General features: G+C 43.8%; 1 protein-coding gene across 1 annotated transcript; it reads right to left on the bottom strand.

Moving 5' to 3' along the window:
* Positions 1-526: 526 nt before the first annotated feature.
* LOC125516926 (uncharacterized) lies at positions 527-2,164 on the bottom strand. Its single transcript, XM_048682214.2, has 4 exons — positions 1,686-2,164; positions 1,033-1,568; positions 865-920; positions 527-784 (listed from the first exon to the last, which is right to left on the bottom strand). The coding sequence occupies exons 1-4, from the start codon at positions 1,805-1,807 to the stop codon at positions 749-751; spliced, it is 750 nt and encodes a 249-aa protein (XP_048538171.2). The 5' UTR covers positions 1,808-2,164; the 3' UTR covers positions 527-748.
* Between the last annotated feature and the right edge of the window lie 22,255 nt (positions 2,165-24,419).

Below are 24,419 nucleotides of genomic sequence, written 5' to 3' on the forward strand. Positions count from 1 at the left end.
CTCTCCTCCCATGCGTGAGACGGACTCGCCGGAGTCCGCCTGCGCCACGCCACCGCGCCGCCCCTTCCCCAAGTTGCCCTCGCCCCGACCCCCCTATAAGTACCCTGCCGTCGCCACCTCAGCCTGGCAATGGGGAATACCCATGCGGGTATTGCCCCCCCCCATACCCGTGCCCATGACACCAACTTCATGGCCGTCCCCATCCCCATCCCCGTGCGCGGGGAGAGAAACTTTCCCATCCCCATCCCCATCAGGCTTTTCATCCCCACGGGGAAACCCACAACGTAAAGTGACATGCATTTCACAAAAATTATAGCATGATTCTGCCCAAAAAAAGGCAACATTTCAGTAGAAACAGCTGCATTTCAGTAAAACAGGCAGCATTTCAGTAGAAACAACTGCATTTCAGTATAATTACACAACAATTCAACATAACAATAGTATTCATCTAAAACAACAACATTTCATCTAAAACAACAACATTTCAGCACCTTAACGAGTCTCAAATGTCAAGTTTCAGCCACAAAATAAAGTCTCAAACCTCAAGGTCTCAAGGTTCAGCCACATGATAAGTCTTAAAACTCGAGGTACATAGTAGTTCATAAACTTAGGAGAAAAACATTACAATTCAAAGTTCACACATGAATTTAAACAAATGCCTTTGCGAGCAAAAGAAGTGCAACAAGCCAAATGGTTTAACACTTTAACATGGGCACATGGCATCTTCATCTTGATTCTTCATGAATACTCAAGCATAACTTTCCAGATCAGGTGGGGGCAGCACCTACATGACAAGAGAGCACACAGAATTAAAAACTTAGAAATTGCGCACTAGCCAATTGTAGCAATGAGGAGTTACTTCACCTCTTGACTGTCTTGGAGACAAGTCCAGAAGCTTGTTGCACTACCATTGTTGCCATCTACAAGAAAACATTTAGTATGCATGTATGAGTGAACATATAAAGAAAGAAGCCAAGACGAATGTAGGAAAACCATGATTGTAATAAGAACCAAAGTGTTAAGAACACACACCTTTATATTTGTTTCTTATCCAATCTTGTGAGCACATTAGAGCTTCTAACGTCTCTGGAGTAAGACTACAACGATGGTTGCTTATAACTCTATCACTTGTGCTGAATGCTGATTCTGAAGCAACGGTGGTCTTGATCTTGATCTTTCTCAAAACACAAATGCCTAAGTGGTAATGAAGATGTTTGGTCCCATTCTTTGGTGCTCCTCCAAGCTCCTTATTGCAATAAACACACTTAGCCTTCCATTTTCCTGCAACCTTCACTCTCTTGAACTCAGCCCACACAACCGAAGTGAGTTTTCTTTTGGATGCAACTTCCACATTTTCCTCCTCTTCAGCATCATCTTCCTCTTCATCCCCTCCAGCACCATCTTCCTCTTCATCTGGAATAAAAATAGGATCTGCAAACCCATGGTAATCAGCGGACTCGTCGAAGTCATCCTCCTCCTCCTCCATTGCATCTATTTGAGGTACACTTCCTGTCCCTGAATATGCAACTACATCTTGGCCATCGCTATCTGTTGGTGGTGTGGACATGCTACCATTGGACATGCTACAATTAACCAGATTATGAATTAGAAACTAATACGTCCGCCTATATTCCTAGAGAAAAACCTAGGTAATGAACTAGTGCAAGCTTAGTCGTGATTCTCACCCAATCTTTGTGTTCCGGCCGGCGACGGATGGTGATGAGGATGGACTTGCAAGATGCTTGCCGGTGATGGACGATGACAGACTCGGTGGAGGCTTGCCGCTGCCGGTGAGGGATGGGGACATGCTGGATGGAGGCTTCGGTTTGGGGGGGGGGGCATCCTCCTCCTCTCCCACTCCCCGCCCCACGACCAGCCCGTCCTCCACCCCGCACAGGTCCGGCCGTGGGAGGAGACGGGCAAATGGAGGCTCATGTGGGCACTGTTGTATGTTGCTGGGGAGGACCGAGGAGAAGATGGAGGGGTAGGCCGGGTCCAGGTTGCAGAAGCGAGGAGCCGATCGGCGGTTGTGGTGGAGCAGGGCGGCGCCGGAGATTGCGGTGGTGATTTCTGGATCGGGGCTCGGGGTTGGGGTCGGGAGCAGAGAGGTGGCTGCGGGCTAGGTTAGGGAGTGGAGGAGGCAAAGAACTGAGGGAGAGGTGTGGGCGTGTGGCTAGGTTTAGGTTAGAAATTATTGGGCTTTTGGGCCAGTTGGGCTGTCCAGCCACTCCAATGGGCGGTAGTGTTAATAGGTTACGGCTAAGCCGGGTATCGGGTATGGGTAATGTCATGCCGTCCCCATCCCCATTTACCCACTGGGTAACGTATTTCACCCAAATGCTTCCCCGTGGATATTAATATTGGTATATCCCTGTCCCCTGATAGATTAATTACCCGCGGAGACATGGGGAACGGTTAACCATTGCCAGCTTGACCGCCGCCCCTCCCCGCCACCCACTACCCCACCACCCCACGCCGCCGCCTGCGCGCCCCGCCGCCGCAAGTCGCCGCCGCCTCGCAGTTCGCCGTCGCAAGCCGCCACCGCCTCCCGTTCCGCGCCACTGTCGTTCGTCGTCGCCCCTCGCCGCCGCCGGAGCCCCTCGACGCCGCACCACCCTGCCGTAGCCTGGCCGGAGGTAGCCGACACCGCCACCGCCGTTCGTTTTTTTCTTCTTTTCGGTTAACCGTTTGGTTTTTTAGAAACCCTAGATTCGTTTTTATTGGTTTTGTTCGGTTTTTCCTCGGTTTAGTTAAATAGCGGACGTTCGTCCGTACGTTCGTTTAACGAACATTGTTCGTCAGTTAGCCGCAGACAACGGACGTTCATTCGTTAGCCTGTTCGTCTCGTTTTATTTTCCAGGGTTTTTCCACGATTATTTTCGATCGTTATTTCTGACCTAATCTTCGTTTTAGTTTATCTTTTCGCTCATTTACCCAAATCGGGTGAAACAAGCACCTAGATCTTCGTCTCGAAGCCCTCTTTTTGTTTAACCCACTTGAACAAGATTTTGATACTGTAAAATTTTACTTTAGTCTAGATTAGTAATCGGATCTTGTTTCTTTCATAGTTTGAGTTTTGTTTCTCCTTTTGATTTGATTCTTTTTGCAAATAGGAGTTCTTCAGTTGAACTTTCTGGTTAGATCTTATTATTCGAAGTTTTCCTCTTGCATCTTTGCTTGATTGTTTATGTATGCTATTGTTTGTTTGCGATAGAATTCCCGAAGTGCGAAGCATGCTACTACGAGTCTTTAGGATTTGCAGATCGTCAAGAAGGCAAGTAACACTTTGATCATACCCCTTTATTACCCAGTTTTTATGCATTAGTTTCAACCCTCACACATTGCATGAGTAGGATCTCTTGACATGTGGGTTTTGGGAAGTAGATGATGAGGTAAAAGCTATTACCTGATTATTATCAAACCCTTGGGAATTATTGCTATGTTATGCTTATATTGCCATGCTATGCTCGTAGACATGGTTTGGGTTTGAGAGTATCCATGACAGATGTGAGTTTGTAAATTAATGGTTCAACTTAAGGTGGCAACTTTAATACACATCTGGGTGGATTGCTTGAGGGCACCTGGGTTATACCAGTGTTGTCCTAGGAGATCCCGGGGTTATACCATGCGATCCTCCTATGGTCCGCCACCCAGGCTCAAAGGGATCATAAGATTATTCATGCTTGAAACTTCCGTGTGCAGCCACAAGCTATTATGGGCACTAGCATAGTGGAGTAAGTTGCATGACCTCTTCCAGTGGTAGACTAGCAGATGTAGGGGATGTAGTTTGGTACGGTCTACCCGGGGTTAGAGTTAATGCTTCTGAAAGACTGTGTCTCAGTCATCCGTTTCTCAAACACCTTGTAGTGCGAGAAATCCAATGGAGAAGATCGAGTCTTGTGGGGAAAAGTGCGCAAACCTCTGAGAGTGTACAAACTAATCATGGTTAGCCGTGTCCCCGATTATGGACATCTTGAGTATCTGGTTCTTGAATTATCCTATGGATCTCATCACTTTAAATTAATTTGTTGGGTTGATAATTACTTTTAATGGGAATTGAAATGGGGGTACCATTCTCAATGTTGTTTCAGCTACCATGATAGTTAAATAAAAATCTATTCCTTTGTTGTAGGAAAAAATTGGCTTTCAGCACAAACTTTGTAACCATAGAGCCTCCACCAGCCATATATGCATGTAGTGATAGCATTTATCTATTCTTTGCTGTACTGTGTTACTATGCCAGCATATTCCATGTGCTGACCCATTTTCGAGCTGGAACGTATCATGTTGCAGACTTTTCAGACGATGAGTAAGGTGCCATAGGTCGGTTGTCATGCACTCAGCTATGCCGTTGGAGTTGATGGACTCACTTTATCTTCGAAGTCTTCTACTATTATCTTATTTAGATGGCCTTAAGCCATAATTATTGTAATAAGTTCTCCTTTGAGACATTCAATGGAATAAGTGTGTGATTGCTACTCTGTTATAAATCCTTCGAGTACTGTGTGTGTGTCAGCATTACCGATCCAGGGTTAACATTGAAACACAGAGACTTGACCTTCTGAGGTTGGGTCGCTACAAGATGGTATTAGAGCACACGCTGAATGTAGGACACGACCACTAAGATGAGCCATAGATCACTCTTCTCTACTCATTTCTGACTCCTCTCCATTTTATACTCTTTAGGATGGCGGACTCAAGGAACAAGTTTACACAGCCAGATGAAGACACCCCTTTTGGACGACACTTGGAGGAAGTCACTAGGTACCTGAACATCGGAATACCAAGCTTCACTTGGACCTACACCGCCACTCTACCAATAGAGGAACATTGGATGATTCAAGTTCAAGTTCCAGGAAGGACATTCACACCAGTCACTGAGCCCATAGAATTTTTCTTTGATGCACCGACCTGGAGTCTAGGAAAGAGCATGGCAGCCCACATCGCCATGGGACGCATCGGCGAAGTTTATCACAAGGAGCTTAAGGACACTATCTATAGATATGTGGGTGTCAAGATGAGCAATGGGAGATTATCAGCACCAGGAAGGACAGGTCCATTGCAGCATTCATCCAGGAGTTAAACCATCACATACGTCGCTAGGAGAACCAGATGTGCACAAGCATGATATATTTAAAGAAGGCAATGACCAGGACCATAGAGCTAGAAGAGGAACTCAAGTCTACATGCGATGGATATGAGGAGGAAATGACGATACTTGTGGAGAAGAATGACGACCTGACGAGGAAGATAGGAGTTTTCATGGGAGACCCCGCGCCAGGAGGAGAATACGACGAACCCAAGGAGATTCGTTTTGAAGACTACATCATCATCAACGACGCCGACTCCGACCCTGATGGTAGTGATGATGACTATGAAGACGAAGCTGGAGCGGATATCATGGAGTCTTCCACCGATCAAAATTTCTAGTAGACCACCATATGATCAGTAGTGTTCCCCCATGTATATAAATAGTCCGAGCACTGTAACGATAGTTAGATAGATTGTATGCCCTTGCTTGATTGATTGAGTGATATGATATGATTGTGTCTGTCTCATGTGCATATGGGTAGTGCTTTCTCCTTGGACCTCATTCTATTCTAATCTCTTCCCTCTAAACCCATCAGATGCCTCCGAGACGTGACCCTGGATTTGTCTTCCCACCAGAGCTCACTCATTTGATCCAGCAACAGAATGCCTTGATGCAGTTGTTAGTTCAGAACCAAGGCAACAACAACAATAACAACAACCCACCGCCACCACCTCCAATTGACAAATTAGCCCATTTTCTGAGGTTACAGCCGCCGGTGTTTTCCAGTAGCACTGAGCCCATAGTTGCGGATGACTGGCTACGCAGGAATGGAAGGGATTTAACCACTGCTGGTTGCACAGATGCTGAGAAGGTGCGTTTTCCCGCACACCAATTGGATGGACCCGCAGCCGCATGGTGGGAGAATTACACAACCACTTTTCCTATAGCAAATGTCACTTGGGAGCAGTTTCAGCAAGCTTTCCGCACAGCCCATGTCTCAACTGGAGCTATGAGCATGAAGAAGCGTGAGTTTCGCAACCTACGCCAGGGGAATCATAATGTAGCTCAGTACGTGGATGAGTTTAGTAAGTTATCTTGCTATGCCCCAGATGATGTGGCCACGGATGTCGCGAAGCAGGAGAAGTTTATGGAAGGGCTGAATGATGAGATGAGCATGTAGTTAATGGTAGCCACATTCAACAACTACCAGGAGTTGGTAGATAAGGCTCTTATGATCGAAGGGAAGCAACAACAGATTGAGAGCCGCAAGAGGAAGTATGGACAAGGGAAGTACAATACAGGAGCATCGCAGAAGCCTCGTTTTAAGGATACACCCATAATCATGGAGGCCACCCTCACAATGGAGGAAGTTCTCATAACCACAATGGCCCTGATACGTCTCCAACGTATCTATAATTTTTGATTGCTCCATGCTATATTATCTACTGTTTTAGACATTATTGGGCCTTATTTTCCACTTTTATATTATTTTTGGGACTAACCTATTAACCGGAGGCCCAACCCATAATTGTTGTTTTTTGCCTGTTTTAGGGTTTCGAAGAAAAGGAATATCAAACGGAGTCCAAATGAAATGAAACCTTCGGAAACGTGATTTTCTCATTAGATAAGATCCAGGAGACTTGGACCCTCCGTCAAGAAAGCCACGAGGTGGTCACGAGGGTTGGGGGCGCGCCCCCCCTAGGGCGCGCCCCCTGCCTCGTGGGCCCCTCGAAACTCCACCGACGCACTTCTTCCTCCTATATATATCCATGTACCCCCAAATGATCGGGGACGGAGCCAAAAACCTAATTCCACCACCGCAACTTTCTGTATCCACGAGATCCCATCTTGGGGCCTGTTCCAGAGCTCCGCCGGAGGGGGCATCGATCACGGAGGGCTTCTACATCATCATCCAAGCCCCTCCGATGAACTGTGAGTAGTTTACTTCACACCTATGGGTCCATAGCTAGTAGCTAGATGGCTTCTTCTCTCTTTTTGGATCTCAATACAATGTTCTCCCCCTCTCTCGTGGAGATCTATTCGATGTAATCTTCTTTTTGTGGTGTGTTTGTTGAGACCGATGAATTATGGGTCTATGATCAAGTCTATCTATGAATAATATTTGAATCTTCTCTGAATTCTTTTATGTATGATTGGTTATCTTTGCAAGTCTCTTCGAATTATCAGTTTGGTTTGGCCTACTAGATTGGTTGTTCTTGCCATGGGAGAAGTGCTTAGCTTTGGGTTCAATCTTGCGTTGTCCTTTCCCAGTGACAGAAGGGGCAGCGAGGCACGTATTGTATTGTTGCTATCGAGGATAACAAGATGAGGTTTTATCATATTGCATGAAACTATCCCTCTACATCATGTCATCTTGCTTAAGGCGTTACTCTATTTTTAAGTTAATACTCTAGATGCATGCTGGATAGCGGCCGATGAGTGGAGTAATAGTAGTAGATGCAGAATCGTTTCGGTCTACTTGTCTCGGACGTGATGCCTATATACATGATCATACCTAGATATTCTCATAACTATGCTCAATTCTGTCAATTGCTCAACAGTAATTTGTTCACCCACCGTAGAATACTTATGCTCTTGAGAGAAGCCACTAGTGAAACCTATGGCCCCCGGGTCTCTTTCTCATCATATCAATCTCCATCACTTTACTATTTCTTTGCTTTTACTTTATTTATTTTGCATCTCTATACCAAAAATACCAAAAAATTATTATTTATCATCTCTATCAGATCTCACTTTTGTAAGTGACCATGAAGGGATTGACAACCCCTAAGCACGTTGGTTGCGTTGAGCTATTGTTTTTGTGTAGGTACGAGGGACTCGAGCGTAGCCTCCTACTGGATTGATACCTTGGTTCTCAAAAACTGAGGGAAATACTTACGCTACTTTGCTGCATCATCCCTTCCTCTTCGGGGAAATCCAACGCAGTGCTCAAGAGGTAGCAAGAAGAATTTCTGGCACCGTTGCCGGGGAGGATTGCGCAAGTCAAGATTTGACTCCCGACAACGAGCCATTTCTGGCGCCATTGCCGGGGAGTCTGCGGAAAAGTCAACATACCAAGTACCCATCACAATCCCTATCTCCCACATTACATTATTTGCCATTTGCCTCTCGTTTTTCTCTCACCCACTTCATCCTTGCCGTTTTATTCACCCTCTCTCTCTATCCTCCCTCTCTATCTACCCCTTTTGCCCGTTTGGTCTCGTTTGCTCGTGTGTTGGATTGCTTATTTGTCGCGATGGCTCAAGATAATACTAAATTGTGTGACTTCACCAATACCAACAATAAGGATTTACTTAGCACTCTGATTGCTCCTCTTACCAATGCTGAATCTTGTGAAATTAATTCTACTTTGTTGAATCTTGTCATGAAAGATCCGTTCTCCGGCCTTCCTAGTGAAGATGCCGCTACTCATCTTAATAGCTTCGTTGATTTGTTTGACATGCAAAGGAAAAAAGATGTCGATAATGATATTCTTAAATTGAAGCTATTTCCTTTTTTGCTTAGAGATCGTGCTAAAGCTTGGTTTTCGTCTTTGCCTAAAAATAGTATTGATTCATGGAACAAGTGCAAAGATGCTTTTATCTCTAAGTATTTTCCTCCGGCTAAGATCATCTCTCTTAGAAACGATATTATGAATTTTAAACAACTTGATCATGAACATGTTGCACAAGCTTGGGAGAGAATGAAATTAATGATACGTAATTGCCCTACTCATGGTTTGAATTTGTGGATGATTATACAAATTTTTTATGCCGGATTGAATTTTGCTTCTAGAAATCTTTTAGATTCGGCCGCGGGAGGCACTTTTATGGAAATCACTTTAGGAGAAGCTACTAAACTCCTAGATAATATAATGGTTAATTATTCTGAATAGCACACTGAAAGATCTACTAATAAGAAAGTGCATGCGATAGAAGAAATTAATGTTTTGAGTGGAAAGATGGATGAACTTATGAAATTATTTGCTAATAAGAGTGTTTCTTCTGATCCTAATGATGTGCCTTTGTCTACTTTGATTGAGAATAATAATGAATCTATGGATGTGAATTTTGTTGGTAGGAACAATTCTGGTAACAACGCGTATAGGGGAAATTTCAATCCTAGGCCTTATCCTAGTAATCCCTCAAATAATTATGGTAATTCCTACAACAATTCTTATGGAAATTATAATAAGATACCCTCTGATTTTGAATCTAATATTAAAGAATTTATTTCTTCGCAAAACAATTTTTATGCTATGATTGAAGAAAAATTGCTTAAGATTGATGATTTGGCTAGGAACGTTGGTAGAATTGCTCTTGATGTTGGTTCTTTGAAACTTAGATCTATTCCACCTAAGCATGATATCAATGAGTCTCTGAAAGCCATGAGAATTTCCATTGACGAATGCAAAGAAAGAACCGCTAGGATGCGTGCTAAGAAAGATGCCTCTATAAAAGCGTGTTCTTCTAGTTCCTATGAAAATAATGATGAAGATCTAAAAGTTATTGATGTGTCCCCTATTAAATCTTTGTTTTGCAATATGAATCTTGATAATGATGGGACTGAATATGATCCACCTTTACCTAGAAGGCGTTCTAAGAATTCGGAATTTGTTGATCTTGATGCTAAATTTGATAAAAGTGGGATTGAAGAAATTAAAACCCTAGATGTTGCTAAAACCACTATTATGGATTTCAAGGAATTTAACTATGAAAATTTCTCTTTGATTGATTGTTTTTCCTTGTTGCAATCCATGCTAAAATCTCCTCACGCTTATAGTAAAAATAAAGCGTTTACTAAACATATCGTTGATGCCTTGATGCAATCTTATGAAGAAAAATTTGAATTGGAAGTATCTATCCCTAGAAAACTTTATGATGAGTGGGAACCAAATATTAAGATTAAAATTAAAAATTATGAGTTTTATGCTTTGTGTGATTTGGGTGCTAGTGTCTCTACTATTCCCAAAACTTTGTGTGATTTACTAGATTTCCGTGATTTTGATGATTGCTCTCTAAACTTGCATCTTGCGGATTCCACTATTAAGAAACCTATGGGAAGAATTAATGATGTTCTTTTTGTTGCTAATAGGAATTATGTGCCCGTAGATTTTATCGTTCTTGATATAGATTGCAATCCTTCTTGCCCTGTTATTCTTGGTAGACCTTTCCTTAGAACGGTTGGTGCAATTATTGATATGAAGGAAGGGAATATTAGATTTCAATTTCCATTAAAAGGGCATGTAACACTTCCCTAGAAAGAAAAAAATAAAATTACCATATGAATCTATCATGAGAGCCACTTATGGATTGCCTACCAAAGATGGCAATACCTAGATCTATTCTCGCTTTTATGCCTAGCTAGGGGCGTTAAACGATAGCGCTTGTTGGGAGGCAACCCAATTTTATTTTTATTCCTTGCTTTTTGCTCCTGTTTAGTAATAAATAAATTATCTAGCCTCTGTTTTGGTTGTGTTTTTTGTGTTTAATTAGTGTTTGTGCCAAGTAGAACCATTGGGAAGACTTGGGGAAAGTCTTGATTGAACTTGCTGTAGAAAACAAAAACTTTAGCGCTCACGAGAACTGCTGTCATTTTTATTTGGAAAGTGCTATTTAGTTAATTGTTTTGTAAGATGATTAATAGATAAATTCCTCACGTCCAGCAATTTATTTTAGAATTTTTGGGGTTCCATATCTTGCGCTAGCTACAGATTACTACAGACTGTTCTGTTTTTGACAGATTCTGTTTTTCGTGTGTTATTTTCTTATTTTGATGAATCTATGGCCAATAAAATAGTTTATAATCCATAGAGAAGTTGGAATACAGTAGGTATAAAGCCAATATAAATAAATAATTATTTCATTACAGTACCTTGAAGTTGTCTTTTGTTTTCTTTCGCTAACGGAGCTCATGAGTTTTCTACTTTAAGTTTTGTGTTGTGAAGTTTTCAAGTTTTGGGTAAAGATTTGATGGATTATGGAACAAGGAGTGGCAAGAGCCTAAGCTTGGGTATGCCCATGGAACCCCCAACATAATCTAAGGACACCTAAAAGCCAAAGCTTGGGGATGCCCCGAAAGGCATCCCCTTTTTCGTCTACTTCCATCGGTAACTTTACTTGGAGCTATATTTTTATTCACCACATGATATGTGTTTTGCTTGGAGCGTCTTTTATGATTTGAGTATTTGCTTATTAGTTTACCACAATCATCCTTGCTGTACACACCTTTTGAGAGTGCCATACATGATTTGGAATTTGATAGAATACTCTATGTGCTTCACTTATATTTTTTGAGCTTTATAATTTTGCTCTAGTGCTTCACTTATATCTTTTAGAGCACGGTGGTGGATTTGTTTTATAGAAACTATTGTTCTCTCATGCTTCACTTAGATTATTTTGAGAGTCTTAATAGCATGGTAATTTGCTTAAAATCCTAATATGCTTGGTATGCAAGATTAATAATAAAACTTTCTTATGAGTGTGTTGAATACTAAGAAAAGTTTGATGCTTGATGATTGTTTTGAGATATGGAGGTAATAATATCAAAGTCATGCTAGTTGAGTAGTTGTGAAATTGAGAAATACTTGTGTTGAGGTTTGCAAGTCCCGTAGCATGCACGTATGGTAAACGTTATGCAACAAATTTGAAACATGAGGTGTTATTTGATTGTCTTCCTTATGTGTGGCGGTCGGGGACAAGCGATGGTCTTTTCCTACCAATCTATCCCCCTAGGAGCATGCGCATAGTGCCGAGGTTTTTGATGACTTGTAGATTTTTGCAATAAGTATGTGAGTTCTTTATGACTAATGTTGAGTCCATGGATTATACGCACTCTCACCCTTCCACCCTTGCTAGCCTCTTCGGTACCGTGCATTGCCCTTTCTCACATTGAGAGTTGGCGCAAACTTCGCCGGTGCATCCTAACCCCATGATATGATACGCTCTTTCACACATAAACCTCCTTATATCGTCCTAAAAACAGCCACCATACCTACCTATTATGGCATTTCCATAGCCATTCCGAGATATATTGCCATGTAACTTTCCATCATTCCGTTCATCATGACACATTCATCATTGTCATATTGCTTAGCATGATCATGTACTTGACATAGTATTTGCGGCAAAGCCACCATTCATAATTCTTTCATACATGTCACTCTTGGTTCATTGCATATCCCGGTACACCGCCGGAGGCATTCACATAGAGTCATCTCTGTTCTAGTATCGAGTTGTAATCATTGAGTTGTAAATAAATAGAAGTGTGATGATCATCATTATTAGAGCATTTTCCCAAGTGAGGAATAAACAAAAAAAAGAAAGGCCATAAAAAAAGAGAAGGCCCAAAAAAAGAGAGAAAGGCCATAAAAAACGAGAAGGCCCAAAAAATGAGAGAAAAAGAGAGAAGGGACAATGTTACTATCCTTTTACCACACTTGTGCTTCAAAGTAGCACCATGATCTTCATAGTAGAGAGTCTCTCATGTCATCACTTTCATATACTAGTGGGAATTTTTCATTATAAAACTTGGCTTGTATGTTCCAACAATGGGCCTCCTCAAGTGCCCTAGGTATTCGTGAGCAAGCAAGTTGGATGCACACCCACTAGTTTGTTTTGTTGAGCTTTCATACATTTATAGCTCTAGTGCATCCGTTGCATGGCAATCCCTACTCCTTGCATTAACATCAATCGGTGGGCATCTCCATAGCCCATTGATTAGCCTCGTTGATGTGAGACTTTCTCCTTTTTTGTGTTCTCCACATAACCCCCCTTCATTATATTCTATTCCACCCATAGTGCTATGTCCATGGCTCATGCTCATATATTGCGTGAAAGTTTATAGGTTTGAGATTACTAAAGTGTGAAACAATTGCTTGGCTTGTCATCGGGGTTGTGCATGATGATAGCATTCTTGTGTGATGAAAATGAAACTGACTAAACTATATGATTTTGTAGGGATGAACTTTCTTTGGCCATGTTATTTTCAGAAGACGTAATTGCTTAGTTAGTATGCTTGAAGTATTATCATTTTTATGTCAATATGAACTTTTGTCTTGAATCTTTCGGATCTGAATATTCATACCACAATTAAGAAGAATTACATTAAAATTATGCCAAGTAGAACTCCGCATCAAAAATACTGTTTTTATCATTTACCTACTCGAGGACGAGCAGGAATTAAGCTTGGGGATGCTTGATATGTCTCCTACGTATCTATAATTTTTGATTGCTCCATGCTATATTATATACTGTTTTAGACATTATTGGGCTTTATTTTCCACTTTTATATTATTTTTGGGACTAACCTATTAACCGGAGGCCCAGCCCAGAATTGTTGTTTTTTGCGTGTTTTAGGGTTGCGAAGAAAAGGAATATCAAACGGAGTCCAAACGGAATGAAACCTTCGAAAACGTGATTTTCTCATCAGATAAGATCCAGGAGACTTGGACCCTCCGTCAAGAAAGCCATGAGGTGCTGACGAGGGTAGGGGGCGCCCCCTCCCTATGGCGCGCCCCTGCCTCGTGGGCCCCTCGAAGCTCCACCGACGTACTTCTTCCTCCTATATATATCCACGTACCCCCAAACGATCGGGGACGGAGCCAAAAACCTAATTCCACCGCCGCAACTTTCTGCATCCACGAGATACCATCTTGTGGCCTGTTCCAGAGCTCCGCCAGAGGGGGCATCGATCACGGAGGGCTTCTACATCATCATCCAAGCCCCTCCGATGAAGTGTGAGTAGTTTAGTTTAGACCTACGGGTCCATAGCTAGTAGCTAAATGGCTTCTTCTCTCTTTTTGGATCTCAATACAATGTTCTCCCCCTCTCTCATGGAGATCTATTCGATGTAATCTTCTTTTTGCAGTGTGTTTGTTGAGATCGATGAATTGTGGGTTTATGATCAAGTCTATCTATGAATAATATTTGAATCTTCTCTGAATTCTTTTATGTATGATTGGTTATCTTTGCAAGTCTCTTCGAATTATCAGTTTGGTTTGGCCTACTAGATTGGTTGTTCTTGACATGGGAGAAGTGCTTAGCTTTGGGTTCAATCTTGCGGTGTCCTTTCCCAGTGACAGAAGGGGCAGCAAGGCACGTATTGTATTGTTACCATCGAGGATAACAAGATGGTTTTTTATCATATTGCATGAAACTATCCCTCTACATCATGTCATCTTGCTTAAGGCGTTACTCTGTTTTTAACTTAGTACTCTAGATGCATGCTGGATAGCTGTCGATGAGTGGAGTAATAGTAGTAGATGCAGAATTGTTTTGGTCTACTTGTCTCAGACATGATGCGTATATACATGATCATACCTAGATATTCTCATAATTGTGCTCAATTCTGTCAATTGCTCAACAGTAATTTGTTCACCCACCGTAGAATACTTATGCTCTTGAGAGAGGCCACTAGTGAAACCTATGGCCCCCGGGTCTCTTTCTCATCATATCAATCTCCATCACTTTACTATTGCTTTGCTTTTACTGTGTTTTTACTTTATTTATTTTGCATTTCTATACCAAAAATACCAAAAAAAATATTATTTATCATCTCTATCAGATCTCACTTTCGTAAGTGACCGTGAAGGGATTGACAACCCCTAAGTGCATTGGTTGTGTTGAGCTATTGTGTTTGTGTAGGTACGAGGGACTCGAGCGTAGCCTCCTACTGGATTGATATACCTTGGTTCTCAAAAACTGAGGGAAATACTTACGCTGCTTGCTGCATCATCCCTTCCTCTTCGGGGAAATCCAATGCAGTGCTCAAGAGGTAGCAGGCCCAAAGAGTGGCAATGGAAATGGAAGCTCTTGGAAGAAGCCCAACCCTTTCAAAAGGGGACAAGTGAACCACGTGAACGTGGAGGAGGTTGAAAAGCAGCCAAATGCAGTGATCGATAAGTTTTTAGTTAAGCCACTTACCGCTCTCGTTCTTTTTGATACTGGTGCATCTCATTCACACATTTCATGGGGATCTGTGGACAAGTTTAAGCTACCCACCTTAGCCCTTAGGACACCCTTGCTAGTGAGCTCACCAGGTGCAGAGTATATGGCCAGCCGATGGTGCGACCGGTTACCTTTAACCAATGGCAGCCATGTTTTCCCCTCAGACCTAATAATTTTGGTATCCCAAGGAGTGGATGTGATACTGGGGATGGATTGGTTATCAAAGTATGGATGAAACATTGATTGCGCTAGTAGGTTAATTCTACTCAGCACGCCGGAGGGGAAAAGGATTAAGTATGTATCCAGACATACTCCTAAGAGTACTCACGTAAATTCTCTCACGGGAGTTGTTCAGGAAGAAGTGCCCGTAGTGAAGGATTACCCGGATGTATTTCCAGAGGAATTACCAGGCATGCCGCCAGATCGTGATATTGAATTTTTGATAGTGCTCTTTCCAGGCACCCTTCCGATATCGAAGAGTCCATACCGGATGCCCGTGAATGACCTGGAGGAGATTAAGAAGCAGATCAAGGAGTTATTGGAGAAAGGTTAATTCGACGAAATTCATTACCATGAGAAGCCCCAGTGCTCTTGGTTGAGAAGAAAGATAAATCTCAGAGAATGCTTATTGATTATCGCGCATTGAATGAAGTGACGATCAAGAAGAAGTACCCACTGCCAATGATCAATGATCTGTTTGACCAGTTGCAAGGAGAAAAAGTCTTTTCGAAGATCGACCTGCGATCAGGATATTACCAGCTAAAAATACGAGAACAGGATATACCTAAGACAGCTTTGACCACAAGGTACGGGCTATATGAGTACATGGTTATTTCATGAGCATGATGAATAAGGTATTCATGGAGTTCTTGGATAAGTTTGTGGTGCTGTTTATTGATGATATTCTGGTATACTCGAAGAATGAAGACGAGCACAAGGAGCATTTGCGATTAGTTCTCAAGAAACTCAGGGAACATCAGTTGTATGCCAAGTTCAGCAAGTGTGAGTTTTGGTTGAAGGAAGTTGGATTCCTTGGACATGTTATATCAGGAGAAGGTATAGCAGTAGACCCCACCAAGGTTAAGTCAGTCACTGAGTGGTTGGCACCCACCTCGGTGGGAGAGATCCGCAGTTTTCTGGGACTCACGGGATATTATCGGAGATTCATTGAGAGTTTCTCTAAGATTGCGAAGCCCATGACGGAGTTGTTGAAGAAGGACACTAAGTTCAAATGGACGGATGAATGTGATGCAAGTTTTCAGGAGTTGAGGAAACGTTTTACTACAGCCCCAGTGCTGATTCTGCCAGATATACGCAAGGATTTCCAAGTGTATTGCGACGCCTCTCGTTTAGGACTTGGAGGAGTACTTATGCAAGATGGAAAGGCTCTTTCGTATGCCTCACGTCAACTTCGACCGCATGAGTTAAATTATGCCACCCATGATTTGGAGTTAGCAGCTGTAGTACATGCGCTTACGACTTGGAGACATTTTCTTATGGGGAACCATTGTGATGTGTACACGGATCACAAGAGTTTGAAGTACATTTTCACACATAAGGAGTTAAATCTCAGGCAAAGGAGATGGTTGGAGCTCATAAAGGACTAAGATATGAAGTTGCACTATCATCCAGGCAAGGCCAATGTCGTAGCAGACGCTTTGAGCCGGAAGAGTTATGCCAATACCTTAGTAACAGGAGGTTTGCCAAAGGAGTTAGCAGAAGATCTCAGGGGGCTTCATTTAGAGATTGTTCCTATAGGTTTTGTTGTAGTAATGGAAGTTCAGTCTACATTGTTGGGAAAGATTTGTGAAGCACAGAAGGATGACAAGGAAATTGCTGAGATAAAGGAGAAGATGAGTGAAGGTAAGGCCAAAGGTTTTCGTGAGGATGAGCACGACACCTTGTGGTTTGAGGACCGACTTTGTGTGCCCAATAATGCAGAGATTAGGAAGTTGATACTTCAGGAAGCTCATGACTTGCCATACTCGATACACCCCGGAAACACCAAGATGTATTTGGATTTGAAGGAGCGTTTCTGGTGGACTGGAATGAAGAAGGACATTGCCGAGTATGTAGCCATATGTGATGTATGTTAGAGAGTGAAGGCAGAACATCAGAAGCCAGCAGGACTATTGTAGCCTATGCCGATACCTGAATGGAAGTGGGACAAGCTTGGCATGGATTTCATCACCGGATTACCTAGGACCTAATCGGGATATGTCTCTATCTGGTTAGTAGTTGATCGCTTGACCAAAGTGGCTCACTTTATCCCAGTGAAAACCACCTATACAAGTGCGAAGTTGGCCAAGATATATATGACCAGGATCGTATGTTTGCACGGAGTTCTGAGGACTATTGTATCAGACAGAGGAACACATTTTACTTCAAAGTTTTGGCATCAGCTACACCAGACTTTGGGAACCAGGCTAGAGTTCAGTATAGCCTTTCATCCGCAGACAGATGGACAGACCGAGAGAGTCAATCAGATTATGGAGGACATATTCAGAGCCTGTGCGCTAGATTATGTATATAGTTGGGACGACAACTTGCCCTACGCGGAGTTCTCATACAACAATAGTTACCAGGCCAGTTTGAAGATGGCACCGTTCGAAGCCCTGTATGGACGAAGGTGCAGGACATCGTTACTGTGGTATAAAGTTGGAGACCGTCAGTTGTTTGGACCAGATTTGATCAAAGAGTCAGAAGAGAAGGTTAAGCTGATTCGAGACAGACTGAAGGTAGCACAGTCCAGACAGAAGAGCTATGCAGACTCAAAACGAAAGGGGGTAGTCTAGGAAGTCAGAGACAGAGCATATCTCCCTGTGTCACTGCTCCGAGGAGTTAAGCGATTTGGAGTCAAGGGAAAGTTAGCCCCGAGATTTGTAGGACCGTACCATGTTTTGGAACGTATGGGAGAGGTAGCCTACAAGTTGGAGTTACCCGAAGGACTGTCAGGAGTTCATGATGTGTTTCACGTTTCCTAGTTGAAGAAGTGCCATGCAGATATGGCCGATATCCCCCTAAGAGAAACAGTGCCCTTGGAAGCAATTCAGTTGGATAGTGATATGACCTATGAGCAGAAACCAGTCAAGATTCTCGAGTTTGCCAACCGAGTTACCCGCAAGAAGGTTATTAAGTTTTGCAAAGTCCAGTGGAGCCACCATACTAAGGATGAAGCCACCTGGGAACGAGAGGATGATCTACACAAATACCACCCACACCTATTCTCTAGCCAACCCGAATCTCGAGGGTGAGATTCATCTTAAGGGGGGTAGGTTTGTAACATCCCAAATTTTCAATTTGGAATGTTATACATAGGTCATTCATGCATATCATATTTTACCGCATTTCGTTTCGCGAATCCTCGAAATTCTAAGCAACTCAAGGACCCATGGAGAGAGTTGGGAATTTCGTTATTTTCATATTTGAGTTTTCTCAAATTTTGAAAATATGATCATTTGGTTTTAATTATTTTTCCTCTTCGAAAATATTTCTAATTAAAATATATGAGAGGAGATAATATGACTTCTCCAAAATAAATGAAATATTAGAGGGAAATTATTAAAATCAAATAAGTAATTTTATTTGGATTTTTGTGGTTATTTTATTTGAATTAGAAAAATTTGCATTTTTCAAAATTGCATTATAGGGCCAAGAAAATGTTCACTTTGTTTCAAATATTCTATTTAGATGGCGAAAATTTGTTTTGGTATTTTTAGATTTTTATTTTATTTTCTAGGATTTTTCCGGCGAAATTTGTTTTTTTTTTAATATTTCCCGCCTGACTGGGCCGAAGCCCAGCTGAGCAGGCCGGCCCTCCTAGCGCCGCCGCCTCTCCTCCCGTGCGCGAGACAGACTCGCCGGAGTCCGCCTGCGCCATGCCGCCGCGCCGCCCTTCCCCAAGTCGGCCTCGCCCCGACCCCCCTATAAGTACCCCGCCGCTGCCGCCCCTCTCCGCCACCCACCACCCCACCACCCGACGCCGCCGCCGCCTGCACGCCTCGCTGCCGCTAGCCGTCATCGCCCCACAAGTCGCCCCCACAAGCCGCCGCCGCCTCCCGTCCCGCGCCGCCGTCGTCCGACGCTTCCGCCACCCCACTGGAGCCTCGCCGGAGGTAGCCGACGCCGCCACCGCCTTTCGTTTTTTCTTCTTCTTTTCGGTTAACCATTCGAGTTTTTTTAGAATCCTTAGATTCGTTTTTTATATCGGTTTTGTTCAGTTTTTCCTCGGTTTAGTTAAATAGCGGACGTTCGTCCATACGTTTGTTTAACGAAAATTGTTCATTAGTTAGCCGCAGACAATGAGCGTTTGTTCGTTAGCCTGTTCGTCTCGTGTTATTTTCCAGGGTTTTTCCGTGATTATTTCTGATCGCGATTTCTGCCCTAATCTTCATTTTAGTTTATCTTTTCGCTTGTTTACCCAAATCGGGTGAAACAAGCGCCTAGATCTTCGTCTCGAAGCCCTCTTTATGTTTAACCCACTTGAACAAGATTTTGATACTGTAAAATTTTACTTTAGTCTACATTAGCAATCCGATCTTGTTTCTTTCATAGTTTGAGTTTCGTTGCTTCGTTTGATTTGATTCTTTTTGCAAACAGGAGTTCTTCAGTTGAACTTTTTGGTTAGATCTTTTTATTCGAAGTTTTCCCCTTGCATCTTTGCTTGATTGCTTATGTATGCTATTGTTTGTTTGCGATAGAATTCCCGGAGTGCGAAGTGTGCTACTACGAGTCTTTAGGATTTGCAGATGTGAGCAAGGCAAGTAACAATTTGATCATCTGCCTTTATTACCCAGTTTTTATGCATTAGTTTCAACCCTCACACATTGCACGAGTAGATCTCTTCATATGTGGGTTTTGGGAAGTAGATGATGAGGTAGAACCTATTACCTATTTATTATCAAACCCTTGGGAATTATTGCTATGTTATGCTTATATTGCCATGCTATGCTCGTAGACGTGGTTTGGGTTTGAGAGTATCCATGACAGATGTGAGTTTGTAAATTAATGCTTCAACTTAAGGTGGCAACTTTAATACACATCTGGGTGGATATCTTGAGGGCACCTGGGGTTATACCAGTATTGTCCTAGGAGATCCCGAGGTTATACCGTGCGATCCTCCTATGGTTCGCCACCCAGGCTCAAAGGGATCATAAGATTATTCATGCTTGAAACTTCCGTGTGCAGCCACAAACTATTATGGGCTCTAGCATAGTGGAGTAAGTTGCATGACCTCTTCCAGTGGTAAACTAGCAGATGTAGGGGATGTAGAACTACTAGGAAAAGGGCTATAGATGAAATTGACACTAATGGCGCACCAGACATGTGGTGCGCCACTACTATATACTAATGGCACACCATGTGTTGGTGCGCCATTAGTGTGGAAGAGACTAATGGCGCACCAGACACATGGTGCGCCACTAGTAACATTTTTTTTCATTTTTCCAAACATACTAATGGCGCATCCAGGCACAGTGCGCCATTACTAGTTCTAACTAGTAATGGCGCACCAGCCACCAAGTGCGCCACTACTGTATTTTTTTATTCTCTTTTTTGCAAAACTACTAATGGTGCACCGTGGCATAGTGCGCCATTACTAGTTTAAACTAGTAATGGCGCACTATGCCACGGTGCGCCATTAGTACATATATTTTTTATTATTTTTTTGCAAAACTACTAATGGCGCACCACCAGCAAGTGCGCCATTAGTATGTAGGGTTACTAATGGCGCATGAGTGGGTGGTGCGCCATTAGTAACCTGGGACCAGCTAGATATTTTGGACAGCCACACCTACACACTCACTTTCCCCACTTCATTCCCTCCAGCTCCTTCTCCAAGCTTGTGTCGGCTGCCTCCTCCTCCTCACCTCATTTGCACCATAGATTCATCAAAATTAAGTGGTCAAATTACCTTTTTTTTGATAGGTAAGTAAGGGGAAAGCGATCTTTATGTTGTAGATCTACTTTTTTTCTCCCTAGCTCGCTCCAACAACGTGCACATGCACTTTTTGTGGCCTAGCTAGATCTATGTATGTTTGTGGTGTTGCATATGTTTGTGGTGTTGCATATATGTTTGTGTTTGCAGGTACCGGTATTTGAAATGCGATAGTTGCCAATATTTTGCCGGAATGTTGATTCATTTCCGTTTCAGCGAGAATTTTGGCACTATGCATTCTTTTTTGTCCTATTTTAGGGAAAGTCATGCCAAAAAATTTCTTGGTTCTAAAATATCTTTTTGCTCTACCCCACAGGTGACCATGGTCCGCACGATGATCGAAGGCATCGTGAATAGGTTTTTGAGCTCCGCGAAGGCCGAGATGCTTCAAAAGAATGATACGGAGATAAGATGTCCGTGTCGAAGATGCAAGCTGAAGAGCCTTATTGCGGACCCAGATTCCGGGCAGGTGCGGGACCACCTGCTCTTGCGTGGTTTCATGGATGGCTATCGGTGGCAAGGTGATGAAGATGACTATGAAGTCGTCCATGGGGGCCGGGCAAGAAATGAGGAAGGGCAGCAAGACAACCACCACGGCTTGGGCGGGCGAGAAGACAAAGAATCTCCAGGACATGATCACGACAGTGATGCTGTACACAGTCATCATGTAGAAGATGTCGGACATGATGATGAGGAAGATCAAGACGAAGGGCATGATCATGAAGATGAAGATGCCGGAGCAGACGGCGATGAAGGCTGGGTGCAGGACCCTCATATTCAAGAGCTGCTTCTCAAGCAGACGGATAACGCAAGAGCTGCCACCCGAGAGAAAGCCAAGCTGGATCAACTTGAGATAGATGCGGTTACTCCATTGTATGAAGGATGCAGGCCCGAGGATACCCGCCTGAAAGTAACGCTCATGGCTCTGGAGATGAAGGTAAAACACAAAATGACCGACGCATGCTTCGACGAGAACATGTCATTCTGGCATGAACGTCTTCCCAAGGGGAACAAGTGCCCGACCAGTTTCGAGGAGGCGAAGAAAATCGTGTGTCCTCTGGATTTACCGCACGTGAAATACCATGTGTGCATGAACAATTGCATCATTTATTGGGACGAGCACGCGGAGTCTACCATATGTCCAGTGTGCGGTGTCACTCGATACAAGAAGAGGAAGAAAGCTCCTCGAAGAGTGGTGTGGTACTTTCCGATCACTCCTCGTCTGCAACGGTATTTCGCGGACCCTAAGGTAGCAAAGCTCCTGCGTTGGCACACGGATAGGGAGGAGAAGAAGCGGGAAGATGACGGAAATGATCCGGAGATAAATAAAAAAGACAAGATGCTGAGTCACCCTAAGGATGCGAGCCAGTGGCAAGCGTTGAACTTCGAAGACCCAGAATTTGGGAACGATCCAAGGAACATCGTGCTGGGCGCGAGCACCGATGGAGTCAATCCATTTGGCAGCTAGAGAAGCACACATAGCACCTAGCCTGTGTTTGTGTGGATGTACAACCTCCCCCCTGGTTGTGCATGAAGAGGAAGTACATTCACATGAGTATGCTAATTGAAGGGCCGAAACAACCAGGGAACGACATCAATCTGTATCTGGGGCTGCTGAAAGAGGAGCTAGACACGCTGTGGAAAACGCCAGCCAATACGTGGGACGCCGCAGAGAAAGAATATTTCCCTATGAGAGCCGCACTGCTCACGATGGTGCACGACTATCTCGGTTACGGATATCTCGCGGGGCAGGTGGTCCACGGATTTTCTGGATGCATCAGGTGCATGGATGACACAACGTATTGCCAGCTAGATAGAGATCTCGGGTCTTCGAAAACCGTGTTCATGGGACATCGAAGGTGGCTTCGCCACAATGACCCGTGGAGAAAACACAAGGATCTGTTCGATGGTGAAACCGAACCCCGAAGACGCCCGCGTACGAGGAGCGGCGAGGAAATAGACGAGCTGTTGAAAAATTGGAATGATTGCCCACTGCCGAGAAAGAAGCAAAAGGCGCCAGAGCCGGGAAAGAAGCGAAAGGCTCCACAGCCACTGCTGAAGGTATGGAAAACAAGGTCTGTTTTCTGGGACTTGCCGTACTGGAAGATCCACTGTGTGCCTCACAACCTCGATGTCATGCATATCACGAAGAACGTGTGCGAGAGTCTGCTTGGTACCCTGCTCAACATGCCAGAGAGGACCAAAGATGGGCCGAAAGGAAGGGCAGACTTGAAATCAATGGGCATCAGGCAGGAGCTTCACGCTCATGATGATGATGAGGCGAAGCAGGACACAGAAAGTCGTCGCAAAGGCAAAAAGGCCAAGAAGACCGGAAATGACTACCCTCCCGCGTGCTTCACTCTAAGTCAGGAGGAGATCGAGCAGCTTTTCACCTGCCTCGTAGGAGTAAAACTTCCTTACGGTTACGCGGGGAAGATAAGTAGATACCTAGAACAAGCGAAGCAGAAGTTCAGCGGGATGAAGTCTCACGACTGTCACGTGCTGATGACGCAGATACTTCCAGTTGCAATCCGTGGGATCATCGATGCACACGTCCGTGAAACGCTATTTGGCCTATGCAACTTTTTCGACGTCATCTCTCGGAAGTCGGTTGGCGTGAGGCAACTCAGAAGGCTACAGGAAGAGATCGTGGTGATACTATGCGAGCTTGAGATGTACTTCCCGCCCGCATTCTTCGATGTTATGGTGCATCTGCTGGTCCATATCGTGGAAGATATCATCCAACTCGGCCGACGTTCCTGCACAACATGATGCCGTTCGAAAGGATGAATGGTGTCATCAAAGGATACGTTCGCAACATGTCACGTCCAGAGGGAAGCATAGCCAGGGGCTTTCTGACCGAAGAGTGCATCTCCTACTGCACGAATTATCTAGGCATCGAGAACCCCGTTGGTCTGCCCGTCAACACGCACCTCGGCAGGCTCGCTGGATGGGGTCACCATGAGGGTCGCCGTGAAATGCATGTTGACTTCGAGGGTCGACTCGCCGACTTTGAAAGAGCAAACCTAGTCGCGCTACAACACATAGACGTGGTCGATCCTTGGGTGGTAGAGCACAAAACCTTTATTGAGAATACATACAATGACTGAGGCCAACAGAGGACGGACGGAGATATAATCAAAGAGCAAAACTCATGTTTCACGCATTGGTTCAAGTAGAAGCTTCTGTCGTACCCTTTACATGAGGATTCTTCCGCGGAAGAACAACTTATATTTGCCTTGTCACAGGGTGCCGAGCACAACCTGATGACCTATGAGGCGTACGATATCAACGGCTACACATTCTACACCGAGGACAAGGACATGAAGAGAGATGGTTATCAGAAGTCCGGGGTAACGATGGAATCCTACACCGGTAACGACAAGGACAGATACTACGGAAGGATCGAGGAGATCTGGGAGCTGAGCTACGCTGCAGAGAAGGTCCCGATGTTCCGTGTCAGGTGGGCCAAGAGCGTCCTAAAAGAAGACCAGTATTTCACCAC

This window comes from Triticum urartu, chromosome 3A (assembly GCF_056163025.1).
Source record: "Triticum urartu cultivar PI428250 chromosome 3A, HENAU_Tu73, whole genome shotgun sequence".
NCBI lineage: Eukaryota > Viridiplantae > Streptophyta > Magnoliopsida > Poales > Poaceae > Triticum > Triticum urartu.

Bases quoted from the DNA above. Each gene is read 5' to 3' on its own strand.
- LOC125516926 (XM_048682214.2), bottom strand. From the start codon at position 1,807: ATGTCCCCATCCCTCACCGGCAGCGGCAAGCCTCCACCGAGTCTGTCA. The intron at 1,569-1,685 runs GTGAGAATCACG...GTCCAATGGTAG, and splicing joins GGCCGGAACACAAAGATTGG to CATGTCCACACCACCAACAG. The intron at 921-1,032 runs GTGTGTGTTCTT...GTTTTCTTGTAG, and splicing joins GATAAGAAACAAATATAAAG to ATGGCAACAATGGTAGTGCA.